Source organism: Bombus vosnesenskii, unplaced genomic scaffold (assembly GCF_011952255.1).
Source record: "Bombus vosnesenskii isolate JDL3184/JDL3185 unplaced genomic scaffold, Bvos_JDL3184-5_v1.1 scf7180000013316, whole genome shotgun sequence".
NCBI lineage: Eukaryota > Metazoa > Arthropoda > Insecta > Hymenoptera > Apidae > Bombus > Bombus vosnesenskii.
Genome location: NW_022882962.1, coordinates 355545 through 371655, shown reverse-complemented (window position 1 = coordinate 371655; position 16111 = coordinate 355545). Strand labels below are relative to the sequence as shown.

Genomic DNA, 16111 nt, shown 5'->3' with positions numbered 1-16111 from the left:
ATAATTTTTGAACACCAGTTGTCTTGTGTTCTACTAACAAATGGCCAAGGACACTATTTTGTATAAAAAAATCTACTGTAAAGACATTCTCTTTTATAGTTTATTATTAGAAAATTACATCCATGTCAAGAAACCATTAATGTGTTAAAGGTAAATTTATGGATACGGAGCGGTAAAGAAGGTGTATATGAAGTTATAAACATTGTAAAATTCCTTGGCAAGTGATGCTTTGAAATATAACGAGATACACGAACAAAATAAATTTTAAACACTCTATACGTTTTTTGTTTATACCTTTGCATATTTATTACTGAAAGATTTAGAACAATAATGTTTTTATGCTATTATTAATGTTTTATGAACATTTTTTGTTATTATATGTCCTAGGTACATTTTGAAATTTAATTATATTTAATTTCGTAATATAATTATATTCTCGTAATATGGGTAAAATTTTATACACTTCTAGATAATAACGAATTTTTTTCAAAACAAATAGGACATAAAAAACTAAGAATGCATTTAAACATAATTTTATTTATTTATTATCCTATCATATTTAGGGCCACAGAGAAAATATATTTATACATAAGTATAATATACAAATTAGAATAAGGTTTATCTATTACAGGCAAATTATCAGTATTTCTATTTAATTACAAGTGAAAGCTTTTTTATTTATATATGTATATTACTTTGCAAATATTAAATAAGACAGATACTACTTACACTTTATTAAAGATCTTACAAGGTTAATTTGTGCCTGCCATATGTTTAATATTAAACATTCAAAGATGCTTATGATTAAATTTTACATTTCTAAGTACAATACTACCCCAATTGAGGAATAGCAGTACTTATAGTGACTTATTATTTTGTTATATTTAAATCATTGCTTAAAGAAATTTATGTTTATTTGATAATCTGCTATAATCTAGTCATATTTAGTTTATTAAATACAAAGGAATTTCACATCATAGCAAAATCTTTTTATCAATTTTATAAACTTTAATATTCTTGAAAAGCAATAATTACAGTTGATTAAAATGAAGGAAATTAAAATTGATTTAACATTGCAAATGAATTGCAAGGAGAAAGCTTGTGTTTATACACAAATTTGCAAGTCATTCATAATTTGTTAATTAACTAATCTTTTTATTTTGTAATAATTTCAAAATATTACAAATTGTTAAATTTCTGTTGAATTCAATGCACAAAGATACATCTTGCTAAAAAGTTGTTTCTAGATGCACTGTAGATAGCTCTATTGCAAATATGTATAACACATTTCCACATTAAATGGGTGTTATCACTTTAGGAATGTTATCATCTTAGGAATGTTTTCAATTGGAAGATATATAGGTTAATATAGTAAAAGCATATGTACATTGAAGTAATATTAAATTAAAAAAAAATTATGCTGTATGTTTATGTTAATTTATGAAATAAAATTATACGGAAGTTAACGAAGTCCCAGCAAAAATGGGTAGAAATGTATAAACACAAGTTTCTCAGATTCTACATAAATTTATTTGTATCGTTACATAGAATATTAAATAATAGAGAGAGAACTGAAAATTTGATAAATGATTGATAATACAAAACAGAATATAAAACACCGAAATTTTTTCAATAAATAATAATATTACAGATATTAAAGATGAGAAAGACAGTTAGCGATAAAAAAATACAAAGTTTGTACTTTCCCTTGACAAAACTTTTACTTTAGAGATCAGTAAATAACTTCATTTTAAATTTAGAAAAATGATTTTTAATAAAGTTATCTTTATTGTTAGATCAAGTATACTCAATAAAAGGTTTTGTTCAATCATTCCAACAGAAACATATTAATAATTAAAATAATCAAAACATCCGTAATTATTTTAGAAGTAACATTATTTTGTAGTAGTCAGTCTGTAGCTTTAAAAATATTCTGTCTACTGCAATATGTTTATATATATATATTGATATTTTCTTGTCTTTCATTATGAAGGTAACATATATTAAATTTAGTATTGTTTGCATATAAAAAATTGTTTTATGCCCTTAATTTCTTTTTATTATTATAGCATTTTACAAATTAAAGAACAAATAAAAAAATGTACAATATATATACGAGATATTTAGCATCTCCTGATGTCAAATAAATTTGAAAGTAAATTTTTTGTTTTTAATGAAATAATACAATATACATATCATCATATGATTAATTTATTATGAACCAAACTCTATAAAATTGTTACATGTTTACCAATCATTTATAGCAATATTTATTGTCTTATTTATTATATTTATATTAGTTACATTGTCATTTCATAACTTCCTTTTTTCTTCTTAACTAATCACATGAAAAAATGATTTTATAATCACTTTATGTTTTTGTTCGATGAATCAGGAGACTCTAAATATTAGATCTAAATTAAATTGTAAATTAAAAAAATGTAATAGCACCAAATATAATCTTACAAAACAGCTATGGAATAAATTATAAGTAACATAAGTCGTAAAAAAAATCTACAAAATTATCCTGATTTTGATAATGGTGGTTTACTGTTGATATCAGGGTCGATTAAAGGCTATTATTTGACATCAAATATTTGTACATCAAATAAAAAATAATGTAAAAAGATTGTTTTTTTTTGTTAAAAATTTTGCAATCAAGATCAATGTTTGTTATATTTAAAATCAAAGCTTTTATGTCTGTATAAGACATAAATTGTTACAATGATTAATCCTTTATCTTGTGTTTCTACTCTAAGTACAATAGTTGTAAAAGAATATAATGTACACTTTAAAAATATTACACTACAATATTATACTGTAATGTAATTAACATATGCTGTAATAGCAATAGTATTGCACTATAGTATATACTGTATGTACATACATGCAGTATAACCACATATGTAATAAATTACTGTACAATGCTATAGCATACACCATATGTAGTATACATATAGTGTAATTACGATAATTTCACAAGACATAGATTATATGTTTTGTATGTATTTGCTGCATTTAAGTGTACTTTAGTAGTATTAATTTTTAAGATATCAAAATGAAAAATAAAAGCTGCAGAATTCACATATTTCTTTAACGATTAAAGCTTTCATAGACAACTATTGTCAATTATTATAAACATAAATAAATATGTACTATAACTTTTGCATCCAATAAAAATGTGACTAATGCTCACATGAGATCTCATAAGAGTGTACGCAACAAGATAAACGGATACTTTTTACAATATCACAAACATTACTCAAAGTATTCTCTAAATGAAAGTTAAAGCTATACATCGACATAATGAATGTATATCTTTAAACTTAGTCAGATAGAAAGTAATTAATAATTTACAATGTGTACAACTCAATGATCTTGTTGAATGAACCATGGTGATAGTTTCTATATGCGATGTGAGAAAATCAAATGAAACGTGAACTTTAAATGATAGGAACTTATGAATTGCCCTTAACTCTCAACATATAATTTGTACATTATTTTTGCAGTTTACGCGTAACGAACGCTAACAATTTTCTGGTTATTCTGAAACTACAATAAAAAAAATTTTGCAAAATGATAACGAAGTATCAATTTCAATGCTGAAACTAAAAGAAAATGCACCTAGATTACATATAGTTATCACATAGTAGCAACATGCCTGCTACGAATCGGCGGCAATAATTTCATTTAGCTATAAATAAAATTATCAAGCTATCTGAGCAGATCTTCGCGATCACGCGAATATGAACTAAAATTCCTTTTTAAAATAAAGTAGTTACGTATTGTGCGGTCGGCCTGTTGAAGTTAAGGTCCTCGCTGATCGTGGTATTAGCGTCGATGTCGCAGGTTTTCTAGCCGTCGGAATACACGATTTCACGGGATTCTCTTCCCTTTTTATGTCATGTTGTTCCTTGTCGTTCGATTCGGTGGACTTGGTGTCTTTCGGTTTGATAGTTTTCTTGTTCGAAGGGCTTTCTGCCGGCAATTTATCCGTATGCCCATTTTGACGATGCGAAGTTTCCTCTTGACGACATTTTATTGTACGTGGTATACGATCGGTCGACTTACGTGGGCTTCTGTTACCGTTAAGCTCTCCGAGCAATGGAGGACGCTGTCTATCCCCAGAATCACTCCATCTGCAAGTAAAACGATCAATCTCAGCGATATTTACATATTTTCATATTAATTTGTCAGATTGACGCAGAAAATTCCTATGACCACATATGCAATTGTAATATTTTTCGTGCACGAGTGCATATACGTTTATAACCTGTATATACGTATATGTATAAGGCATATGTTTGTTGCGGCTACCAGTGTTTCTCTTGCAAGTAACAGATTTGTGAGAGAAATATAAAAAGACAAAATTCGTTATTCTTTTTATACATAATAGCAGATTCATACATAATTATTATTCATAGCATTATCTTAACGTTGTAACAGAAACGTATACGAATTTTTGCAGCAATTTGGTCTTTTCATCTCATGATACAATTGCTAACGAATTTTATACTTTTTCTTTTTACAAAAAGTAAACTTTTGAAAACCATATTTATTTGCATCTTCGATAATTTTTATTCGACGAATAGATCGAATGTTAAACGTGTTAAAAGAGAATGATTCGAAATTATATGTGAAGATGAAACTCACCCCACACAGCTATCAAACGCAGCATGAAACATTATTAATTGTAAATCTATTATAATCTCAAAAGAGTATTTTAAGAAAATGAATAATGAATAATTTTCAACTGATCATATATATTTATCTATTTGTATTACATGCTAGGAGAGTTAGTATGCCATGAATGTTAGAACAATATTACACAGATACTCTGAAAGCAAATTACACATTTTATACGATGTACCATTAAAGTTGCATTTCGAACTGTTGAAACATTAAAATTTGTTAGTTAAAGTACTTCGAACTTTGCGTTCACACAGGGCTTGCAATCGAATCAAATTATCAGTATGTGTTCCTTTTAATTATTAATATAAGTAAAAATTTACAGATCAACGTTATTTTGATTTAAAGAAATATCCAAGAGACTATTGTCTTCCATTTCTTAAACGATGAAACGCACGAAGGTTATACATTACATGCGCAAACTTATGCATATTATTTTTGTTTCTTGTTTTATAAAAAAGAAATATATACTTTTTGCTGATATCTATTACTAAAAATTCACAAGTAAATGTAACATTATTTTTCAATATTAATTTCTATTTATTCGTTCAACTTGCACTGATATATTCATTAAAAAAAATTATTCTAACCTAAATAAAACACTTTCATCGATTAGACTATCGATATCGACAGAAGAATATACGTGTACCACTTACGATCGAATACTACAATAGAGTCGTTCGCCATAAAATTAAAACCGAACTTTAAAACATAAATTTTACAATGATCTGCAAGATAAACGTTAATCGATGAGCCTTTCAGGTCTTGAATGAATCTTTTCGAAATACATCATCGATAATAGCAAGGAGATTCGGTCACAAACCCTGTGACGCAAGACAAAATGTTACCAAACGCAGTCGAACGTTGTTTTATATTAGTTTGCGTTTGTAGTAGGTATCCAAAATACATAATCGAATAGAAGTAGCACGAAACGAAAGTAAAAGCAAAAGATTATTATCACACTTGTGCATGCAAAAGGAACGAGAGAAGTGTTAGAATTGAATGATCAAACAAGTGATCCTAATGTAAAAAAGATGCACGAATATAAGGGCGTTTAATGCAGAGAGTAGCAAATATCCCAATATTAAGTCACATAAACTGACCGACTCTACCTTCCCGATCCTGAAGCTGTCTCACATGGAATCATCGGAGAAGGGTAATGACCAGAGCAGCAAAAACAACATGTTATTTATCACAAACTTCGTGACGTCACATGTGAAAAGTATTTATGATATTTGCATATGCTGTAAACTTATCTACGTACATATGTATGTCTAATTTCTCACTGTAAATAATGTTTAAATGTATAAATGTACTTTTTTTGGTACAGATAGGATTAGTTATTATCTTTATATACAGGATGGTTGGTAACTGGTGGTACAAACGGAAAGGGGGTGATTCTACGCGAAAAAATAAGTCGAAAATATAGAATAAAATTTATTTTTAATTTTTTTTTTTTTAATTTGTCCATCGAGAAAACGATCTACAGTGAGATCCGTTATAACGAGACGCGATGAAGTGCACGCGTACCGAGCGAAAATTCAAAGTCGATTTTCTCGAAAACAAAGCCTGAAACGAAAAATTTTTATTCCATATTTTCGACTTCTTTTTTCGCCTAGAATCACCCCCTTTGCGCTTGTACCGCCAGTTACCAACCACCCTGTATATAAATAAGCAAAATGAGAAGTTTAAAAACGAATCTTCTGGAAAATGAAGTCTCGTACAAAAGTATTTCATTTCGTGTTTTAGACGTATTTTTCTACCTGCGATCGCTATGTTCCTAGTTGTACCATAATCGTTGTTGCGTTTCATAAGAACGTAATTTCTTTCGTTTATCGTATTACACGCGTCGTCGTGTCTCGTGTGAAAAAGAATGTATAATGTACGAATCTTTTCATCCAAAATATCTAATGACTCTGCTTTCTTTCTAACAACATTCCGTACGATACAATCTGTATACATATACAGTTTGTATTTTTGTCGAAAAAAGTTGAGGAAAGACTTTGCGAGCTTTTTAGATACAGTACTCGGTGGAAACGAGCAAAAAGATCTTGATAAACATGGGTCGAAGAAGCATTTGTTTCGCAGTTACGAAGCTTTTTTGTCGGTAAGACATTACCTCTACGACATATGTTCAATACGCTCTCCGATCATTTCGACACGTTTTCTCATAGAAGCACAAGCACGTCGATCCTCGGCGTTCGTTTTATCTCTTGGCAGGATTTCTCTATTCATAGTATTGATTCGTTCAACGAAGCAACTGGTTTACCCTATACGCTGTACTCCTATGCACCAAACAAGTACTTTTACGCGCAACTGTGAAGGTAAATGATTTTCGAACCCACGTTTATTACGATTTTTTAATGGGTGTGGAAATAAGTTCTTTCCGACAGACTTCTCGCTGGTTATACAGAAATTTTGTACACAAAAAGACAGAGAAGAATAAAAATCTCTACGGCTGATAATAACACAGAGAATATCTTTTTGCTCAGTTCGATGAGCACTACGTGTCGTCAAAGTTCTTCCGCAACCCTTTTTACACACCCTGTATATGTCTGTGTTCATTAAAACATTGTTTCGATGCCAATGCATGTGTACACAGCTACTTGTAATTAATTCTCGTCAATGGACGGTTTTACTACTTTAGTCTTCCATCTAACACGACTGATTTGGAACAAATTTATAGAGATATCTATACGATTAACAAGAGATAACGTACTATTATCTTAAATCTCCTAATTTATGTATTCTGTATGGGGGGGAAAAGACATGGGGAAAATCCGTAGGAACTTAAAACGTACCGTGATGTTATCTTTCGGTGAGAAATATCGATTACGACTCTTATAATTGCGTTTTACATTTTATTTCATTTAACTTTCTCTCAGTCGTTCGTCTATCGATACACTTTCCATTAAGATGGTTCAATTTGGAAAATTAAGTTTCCCAAGGTTTTTCCGGCAAGTCGCTTTTAACGATGAAATGAAGATGAAGAGAAAAAAAAGACTCTCACCTAACTAGAGGTCCCATAACATCTTCCTGTGGGAGTGTTTGCAGGAGTGATGATCCTGCTGACACTGGACGTGTCTGTTTCGACAATTAGACACATAATAAATAAGTAAATAAATAAATAATATATCGGCAAACGACATAACAAATAGTAATGTAACGGTATCGTGTGAGAAATAAATATCAATAATTGCCGCAAAAACTATAATTATAGTAATAGCAATAATATCTGCAATGCCCAATCCGCCGTGTCCAGGGAGATAGGTAATAATAAAATAATAATATTATTTAGAAACACGTAATATCGTCTATATATGTGTGTGGTTTAAACTGTTTGGACACACTCAATTATTCATTTTACGGATACATGGATTTGACACGGATGGGTGTAGTAAATTGAAAATGAAAACTTGTACGTGTGAGCACGTTAATCCTTTCATTCTCACGGTTAACGTATGGCTGTATATTTAGAATTAAGAAATAAAATTATCGTCAGTATAAACTTTTAAGCTATAAATTTACCGGGTATAAATTTTACCATTTTTTATCTAATACATTAGATTCCATCGAAATACATATTTCTTCGTCATCGTGTAACAGCAATCAGAAAATACATAAAAACGCGCTTATTTTATTTCTCCCATATGTGATCTTCCTTTGTAAACAATTGCCACCCGATTATTTGTCGCGTCGCTTAATACAAGCGAAAGATACGATCAATTTGAGAATGAAAGGATTAAACGCATGTAGTATGAATAACGATTATGTTAGATGAATGATGTCGTAAGGTCGAAACGATATTTCTATTATTGAGTTGGCAACTAAGCGATTGCGAATTTTTTCATTAGGTGGTATTGACAAAATCTGCAATCACTTAGTTGCCAAACCCAATATATTGGCATTTCAATCGTTTTTGATTATAATATGTGAGACATCTTAGGTATGTACAGTATATCATCTGGAATAATTCTAAACATATCTTAATCATAACTTCGATGAAAAATCTGTAATTTTCGAGAAACGGAGGAAACGATTCTCGGGAGACACTGACAGCCTTACACGAATAAAATATAAAATTTGAACGTACGTTGCATAGAAAATTCGATATTTCCACGTTTCAATTGAATCATTTCTAACCCGGCATCGATACAAGTAAAATAACGACGTTGAAACGCGTAATCAGAATCTGCTAGAAGTTGGCTGATTCGAGTTTTATAAAACAAATAGCGCGTTTTTCGATGGACGATGCTAGCAATGACAAGTGAAGTGTGTGCAACTTAAAAACAATTATGCCGAACTTTTATTTACAAAAACCAAACAATTCATAACTAACGTGAACTATATAAATATACGTAAGATATCAACATCGTAAAACGTCCAGCAAAAAGTGCACAATAAAGACTGTTGTGTCAATGGTTGGTTTACTATCCTCGAAAAGAAACCGCATTTCAACGTTCCTATGTGTGCTTTTGACACATAAAGCAAAAGCTAATACTTGTTCTGTGATCATCGAAATACTTCGACCAAATATCTCTAGAACAAAAATGAACATCGGTGAGATGCAGATTGCCAGACGGTTAACGTCTTCGCTCTAAATCTTCGTGTTAAAGATGTAATGCTATGGGGAACAGTGAATTTTAAACGTACCTTCTCTGTTTGCGTCGCTGCGTTGCACGTATTCGGGGAAGAAAGATTTTTGTGATTACTGGTTAAAGCGCATGTTTGACCATCGCCATTAGGCCCTTGAAGTTTCGATATTTGGAACTAAAAAATTCAAAGTTTCGTCAACATTTTTATACAAACTTAGGCAACTTTTTGGCGAAGAATTGCAAGTCGAATTACGAAGCTTTATTACAAGGTTCCTACAAGTTTGTACAGACATAGACGTTTCGATACAAAGATATTACTCCTTTACAAACAATCATTCTATAAATTAGAAAATCTGCTTTATATTATTTTTCATTTTTTTTTTTTTTGACTTTTTACCTGTAGCACTTGTATCGTTCGATCTCTATCCTCTACTTGGCCTTGCAGAAAGACAACCTGCCTACGTAAATCGGCCAATTCATCCGCGATACTGCTACCACCACTACCCGGAGAGGTACTCACATCCGCGGTACCAACTTCGTTCAGGTTGTAGAAGAGACCATTCTGAAATTTGTCAAATTTGCATACATTGCATCACTTTATAACGACGACAACGTGATATTCCTAGCCGCTGAAGATTCTAGTTTAGCGTTGCGACGTTTTCAAGCCAAAGATACAGAGTGGAAATTATTTTTCCATGCAACTTACGATTGTTTCCAGCTTCCTTTCAGATTATTATTTTTTTTTTTTGGGAAATACACCGAAGGTGAATTACTGCGATCAAACGTTCTACTTTTCGTACTTTCGAATTTTAAAACGTCAATGCCGAAGAAGCTAGCAACGAAATTTAGAGGATTTTAGATTCAGCGGATTCTTTAGGAGTATCGTTGCTCCTTTTCTGCGGTTTCCAGGAGTTGCTCTCTGTATCTTTGAAGCCTTCGAACGAGATATTGAGAGAGAAAGTCGGACCACGCTGTACACGCGTGTCTTTGTTTCTGAATGTCGGTTCGTGGCATTAATTTGTACCATACGAGGCGTGTTAAAGCAATAATCGTACAAAAATGAAGGAATTCTTACTCGCGCGTGTATACCTTAGAAAACGAATTAATCGATTTGCCCAGCTAACTGGAATATCGACTCTGACTGACGCGCTATTGCTCTCAATATCTCGGATATCGATATTTTTCGTAAATGCATATTTTCCATATTCGATATTAAATTTGCAAATTGGCTAAAAATTTGCTAAAAAAGAGATTTCGAATAAACGTAAACAGATATTTATTGAAAATAAAACTGACCTTCATAGCATTATCGAATGGGTTGAGAGTTTCTGCCTGTAAACATAACGCAAAGCATTGTACGGCTATTTAGCATCTTACAATTGGACAAAAATTATAACAACGATAAATACAACGATGAAACAATACGATTGCGATAAGTAAAATTATATAACAAAAAAAAAAAAGAAAAATAAAGAAAGATTATAACAGTAGTAAAAAAGGAATAACACGATAGTAGAAACTCGATATAAGAGCAAAAGTAACATTTAAAATAATATGTGCAATAAAGAAAACAACGTACCCTCGTCAAACCGTTCTCTTCTGACTTGAAGGTAAAATCATGGTTGATGAGTATAATGGAAAACATAAAAAAATGCGTGTTAATACAAAAGCACATCGATATACGTATGTGTGTACGACTTAAAAATGCAAAAAAAAAGAAAGCGTTTTATCGTCGATCGCTTGAATTCAATATGTTTATTCAATATACCTCCTGAAGTACCCGTTTTAATTTCAGAAGCATTGTTTTTATTGAACCAATGTCTTGAAACATGTGTTGATAGGTATCGCGATCAACTCGCAGACTCCCTTCATCTCCGGAGTCGAGACTCGGTGATTGGATCTGAAACGAGATATCACACAGGTTTATTATACGTACAGTGTCTACGAAAAGCTATTTATTTGTCTATTATTTATTATCTACTTATTTATTTATTCTCCATCTATACACAGTATGTGTTCGTAGGGTGTGTTTGTATAATATGAAAAATATAAAAAATATTTATACACCACTGGATTTAATATCGCGATTATATTCGAATCGATTCGATCCAATTGTAATAAATTTTGTGCCATTTAGTTCGAGCAGAACGACAAGTTGAGTTTTATGTAAAATATAATACGCGTCTACTCGAGACATTAAGAATAATATAAAATTTGAATATTACCTGTGTAGACTTCGTTATTTATTTTATCATTTATCGCGCAAAGAATTGCGAATAAATAAAACGTACGCTTCTATTAGCCGTGACAAATCTTCTGATATATTTGACAAACAGTTAATTCGATTCGAAAATACCAGTCCATAACAGATGAATAATCTTTCGAACACCGTGGTGTCCAAATATTTAACAATAGTCGGTCGAACATCTTTTGAACGACGATTATAACGTGGTAAGAAAAATAAAGAAACAGCGACAGATAATAAAAAGACAGATCGTGTGAAGAGCGACTTACGTTTCTCGATATTCTTAAAGGACTGGAGAATTGACGATTACGTGTACTATCTATGGAACGTGGTGAATCGGTGACGGATTTATTTCGCCAAACCTTTGTCGTCTTGTCGCAGTCGGTCCTGGAACAAACACGCGTACAAGAACGTTATAATTTCGAAGTAACGCATTTCACAGATTTTCTTACACGGTACGATGTTCGATCGAAACCGACCATACTTTTGGCTTATACTTTTAACGAACGATCCAAAGCATGCGTCATTTCCAACGAATATCTCGAAAAAGAGATAATTATCCTCGAAGAATTCCCCCTCTTAAATCGAACATTTCCTCGTGCGTTATCTCTCAAACACGCGAATCTTTGGCCATTAAAAAACTTTTCTTATCGTTCGCTATCGATCTTATTTATTTTGCATATTCTTTCTCGCGAACGTAACTCTCGCTCGTAGCGTTATTTCCAAGGACAAACGAACTCCTTCGCTTTGCGAATGGTCGTATCGATTCGCGGAGAACCGATCGGTTCGTAAAGACGTGTGTATCAAACTATGTTCAATTTCAATCAAAAAGGTTGATCGTATTTACTGCTAGTCGACCGCGAAAACCTCCGTACGAACGAACAATCGACCAACGTTCTGAGAAACGAAGCTACCTTCCAATTTGGCTCGTAGCACGTGGTTTCAGCAAAGAGGCGGCAATGTTAATAGGATTGCTCGTAGCTCTTCGTTGCCTTGACACCGGCGATCCTACGGTCGGCGTCGAACACTCGGACGACAAGCCAGAATCGCGACCATCCTCGCCGTTTCGACTCGACGCGAGTCCATTCTCGTCCTCAACGTTCGCACTTGCACTCGCGACTCGAGGCCTTCCGGTTAAAACCGTTCGTTTCTTCGCACCTTTCGATGATTCCGACGTCGACGATGCCATTGCACTCGACAATCAACTTCGAGCCACCGTTAGAATCCTCGTTTCCCATCGATCTCGGTTTTCTAATTATTTTTTATTATTTTCTCGAGACGGCACCTCGGGACGGATCGGCGAACGCTTCATAGGCTTTAGGAATCTAGCGGGCTTTAATTTAAACGGAATTTAATCCAGGCGAATTACAAGTCGTTCTTCCTTCGTACGAGATTTCTACGACTTTGTAATTTTACATCAAATCGCTTGGCTCGTAATTCGCAGAATTCGCTTCGACTTTACTCGTTTTATCGTCGAACTTGTTATTCTCTAGGATGTAGTTAAAATCAAGCGACGACGAGTATACGCAGGGCGAATAACTTGCGTTATAAATTTCACGAAAAAGGTAAATCAAACCGAGCAAGAGTCACGTTTCTATTGGACAAAAAAGAAAAATTTACGATTCGTCGTTGAAAAAGCGAGGGTACCGTTATTAAAAATGTAAAAATTGCCAGAGAATGATAAAGTAAAGTACGCGAAACGATCTGGGGAAATAGACTATATACGTAGTAAGGTACACAATCGGAGAAAATAACTCAATTTATAAAAAGCGATACGTTGTACCGAGTATAAACACGAAAGAGAATAATCGAACGATTTGAAACTGGTTTATTGGAAGTATAAAGGAAACGTATCACTAAATGTCATTTATATCACTTTTCACTAAAATTTACAGTTTCTATAGTAAATGGAAATTTGTTTTGGATTGACGTGTATACAGTTAACGACACTGGTAATTCGTAACCCACACGATATCCGAGTTATGATATTTCAACGACGCGAATATCAGTCGGTTATTTGTTTCCCATCGGTTCGATACGGAGCTTCTTAAACATCGTGGGTGACACTGACGGAATTGTGGAGAAAATATACGAAAACATTTGCAACTACCACGCCAGCAGCGAAACGAGGAAGACCATTCGTCGTTAAAGGATCGTGAAAAATTCACCGAGTTGTTAATCGCCGCAGGGATAAACTGTGTTTTATTTAAGCCGATGAGCTTTTCAAAGAATCGTTTAGATTTTGCAGCAATTTCTAAGATCTTCTTAAACGCGCTTGTGACATTTTACGCATTTTAAAAGGAAGACAAAGTCTCTGACGTCATTCTTTTCGCATCATTCGTTGCTTTTTCCCGAGTTATCCATATAAGAATTTTAATGCCGCCTTCGTAGGATGTTTCAAGGTCATCTTAAGATGAAATATATAAAAACGCAGTGTGTATCCTTCGATAGCGTACAATTTCTGGTTGAAACGTTTTCTTTCGTATTATCCGTATTTTTCCAGATATTCGAGCATTTTACAAGGAAGATAGAAGAAAAATTCGGAAGGAAGAATTAGCATCCATTAATTTTCTCTGCCAGTATTTCAAACTATAATACAAGTAATGTTATTAAAATTAACGAATCTATACGTAACGATACGCTTGACCGAATAACTGTAGCCTACTGCCATTTAAGAATTCATTGAACTGACCTTTCACGGGTAACCTTTGCCTGTGTTTTGAATTTTTGTAGGTAAAATTGCGTGACTACGATGTATAACGTGGACTAAACTGTTAATTATACCAATAGCGGCGTGTGTTGCCACGTGTCATATTGCGGTGTAATAAGAAATTTCTTTAGGTCGCCAAATCTATGTGGTCGAATCGCAGCGGAGTTTTCCTCGCGAATAGCATTTTTCTCGTAACTGCCTAACAGATTTTAATCGTGTTCTGTGCTTTTTACGAGATGCTGAATTCGAGATTTTCCTTGACGTTTGTTCTCAGAGCTTGCAGCCTTATTTACATACTTTTAGACGCGAGACCCCTGTCATTAGAAACTATTGAAAAAGTTAATTATCTTCGATCCGCAGAACGATAAGACGAAACAGAACTATCGTTCGTTTATTACGCGAAATACCAAGCTATCAGCGAACGTATCGATCGATATACAAATGTACAGGTTTGCGGAAAAGAAAATGAATTAAAAATCTCATCCGAAGAGATTCGATTTTACTCTGGCGTCTAGAAATCTTTCGTATAATCTTCTTCCACGAAATTAATTAAAATTGATGCCATCGACGAACATTAAACTTTGCCTTCGCCTCGATAAATCTCATCTATAATTTTCTTTTGTAAAATTCACTCTCGAACGATATCCCTCGATTTCGTTCTCTTTTCATGCTCTTTTCCACGACATATTGGACGTCGAATGGCAACATGAAAACATCTATTTCCTTTGAAACAGCCATTCGATTAGTCCATATAGAGGTCATTGATTTTCAAACTACTACTACTACTACATCGCTGTACATGACGTATCGCGAAGCAGTAACTTTTAGAACGTGGAAACACGGTATCCACGATACGTAGAAATTTCGTGGGTCAAAATTATTCTTTGAACGCCTTCGAACGAAGATACCGAACTGCCACGTATCTCTTTCTTTCTGCCACGAACTTTCTTAATTGAGCACAGTTACTTGTTCATTGAGATTTTTCCAGAGGTCTGCGCGCTTAACTGCTCCATAGATCGCAACGAACGAGAAAGCGAGTGTCTTTCGAAAGAATTCCATGCAACGTAGCGCATTTGCAACGACAGAACGTATTTCCTCGCGTATTCGCGCTTTAATTAAAACACGGTTATTATCTCGTCGTCGGACCCACGCGAGAATCTTTTCATTTCCGTGAATAATTTTACAAATACGAAGTTACCGTAATTTCAATGAATCGTCGTTGCCTTCGGAGTTTCAACTTTTCTTCGAAAGTGTCATCGTAGAGAAATATAATGTTCATTTATTTCAGAGATTCGAATTAATCGATGGAGGATACAGGTTCTAAGAGCGTTATGAACGTTGGGGAAAAACCTTCCACCGCCGGAGCATCCTCTGACCTGTCCTTGGTTACTATTTGCTACGTAAACGTAACTGACGTTGTTAACGCTAATTTTAAATGCTTCTTCTTGTTACTTTAGTCGCAGGCTAAACGACTTTCTATCCTCCGCAAGCGATAACGTTAAGCGATTAATGTCGATAACCGGATAACTTTGAATCAACGAATTTAACAAACACGCCGTTATTGGTTGATTTCAACGATATTCCATGGACTATGTTTTAGTAAAGGAAAATCTTGTTCGATTTACACCTGACGGAGATAATTTTTCATATTGTAAAATCCGTTTCAATTATCCGTATAATTATATATTAATTTATTAATAAGGTTCAAACGTATAGAAGCGTCAAGCGCTAGAAACAAGTTCGCTTAAGTTGTATCGATCGTGTTGATTTTAATTAACGTTTGTCTTAATTATTAACATAGAAATATATCGATGTTTCTTGATAAGCAACGATCTACGGTCATTTGAGTATCTGCCTCGTATATTAACTGAT

At 33.2% G+C, this 16111-nt stretch overlaps 1 protein-coding gene across 17 annotated transcripts in view; it reads right to left on the bottom strand.

Moving 5' to 3' along the window:
- Window positions 1-1952: 1952 nt before the first annotated feature.
- Window positions 1953-16111, bottom strand: part of LOC117235562 (putative mediator of RNA polymerase II transcription subunit 26) — a 68849-nt gene continuing 54690 nt past the window's right edge. For 3 of the 17 annotated variants that reach the window (XM_033497717.1, XM_033497716.1, XM_033497720.1), the window contains 9 exons: window positions 11799-11916; window positions 11053-11184; window positions 10864-10887; window positions 10581-10616; window positions 9682-9846; window positions 9343-9459; window positions 7700-7773; window positions 4654-4662; window positions 1953-4139 (listed from right to left, as the gene is read on the bottom strand). In XM_033497717.1, the coding sequence (XP_033353608.1) occupies window positions 3779-4139; window positions 4654-4662; window positions 7700-7773; window positions 9343-9459; window positions 9682-9846; window positions 10581-10616; window positions 10864-10887; window positions 11053-11184; window positions 11799-11916 (1036 nt within the window). In that variant the 3' untranslated portion in view covers window positions 1953-3778. Of the gene's footprint in view, window positions 4140-4653; window positions 4663-4743; window positions 5854-7699; window positions 7774-8966; window positions 9229-9342; window positions 9460-9681; window positions 9847-10580; window positions 10617-10863; window positions 10888-11052; window positions 11185-11798; window positions 11917-16111 lie in introns of those variants that run through there. The other 14 variants (XM_033497727.1, XM_033497728.1, XM_033497724.1 and 11 more) reach the window with 14 other exon arrangements.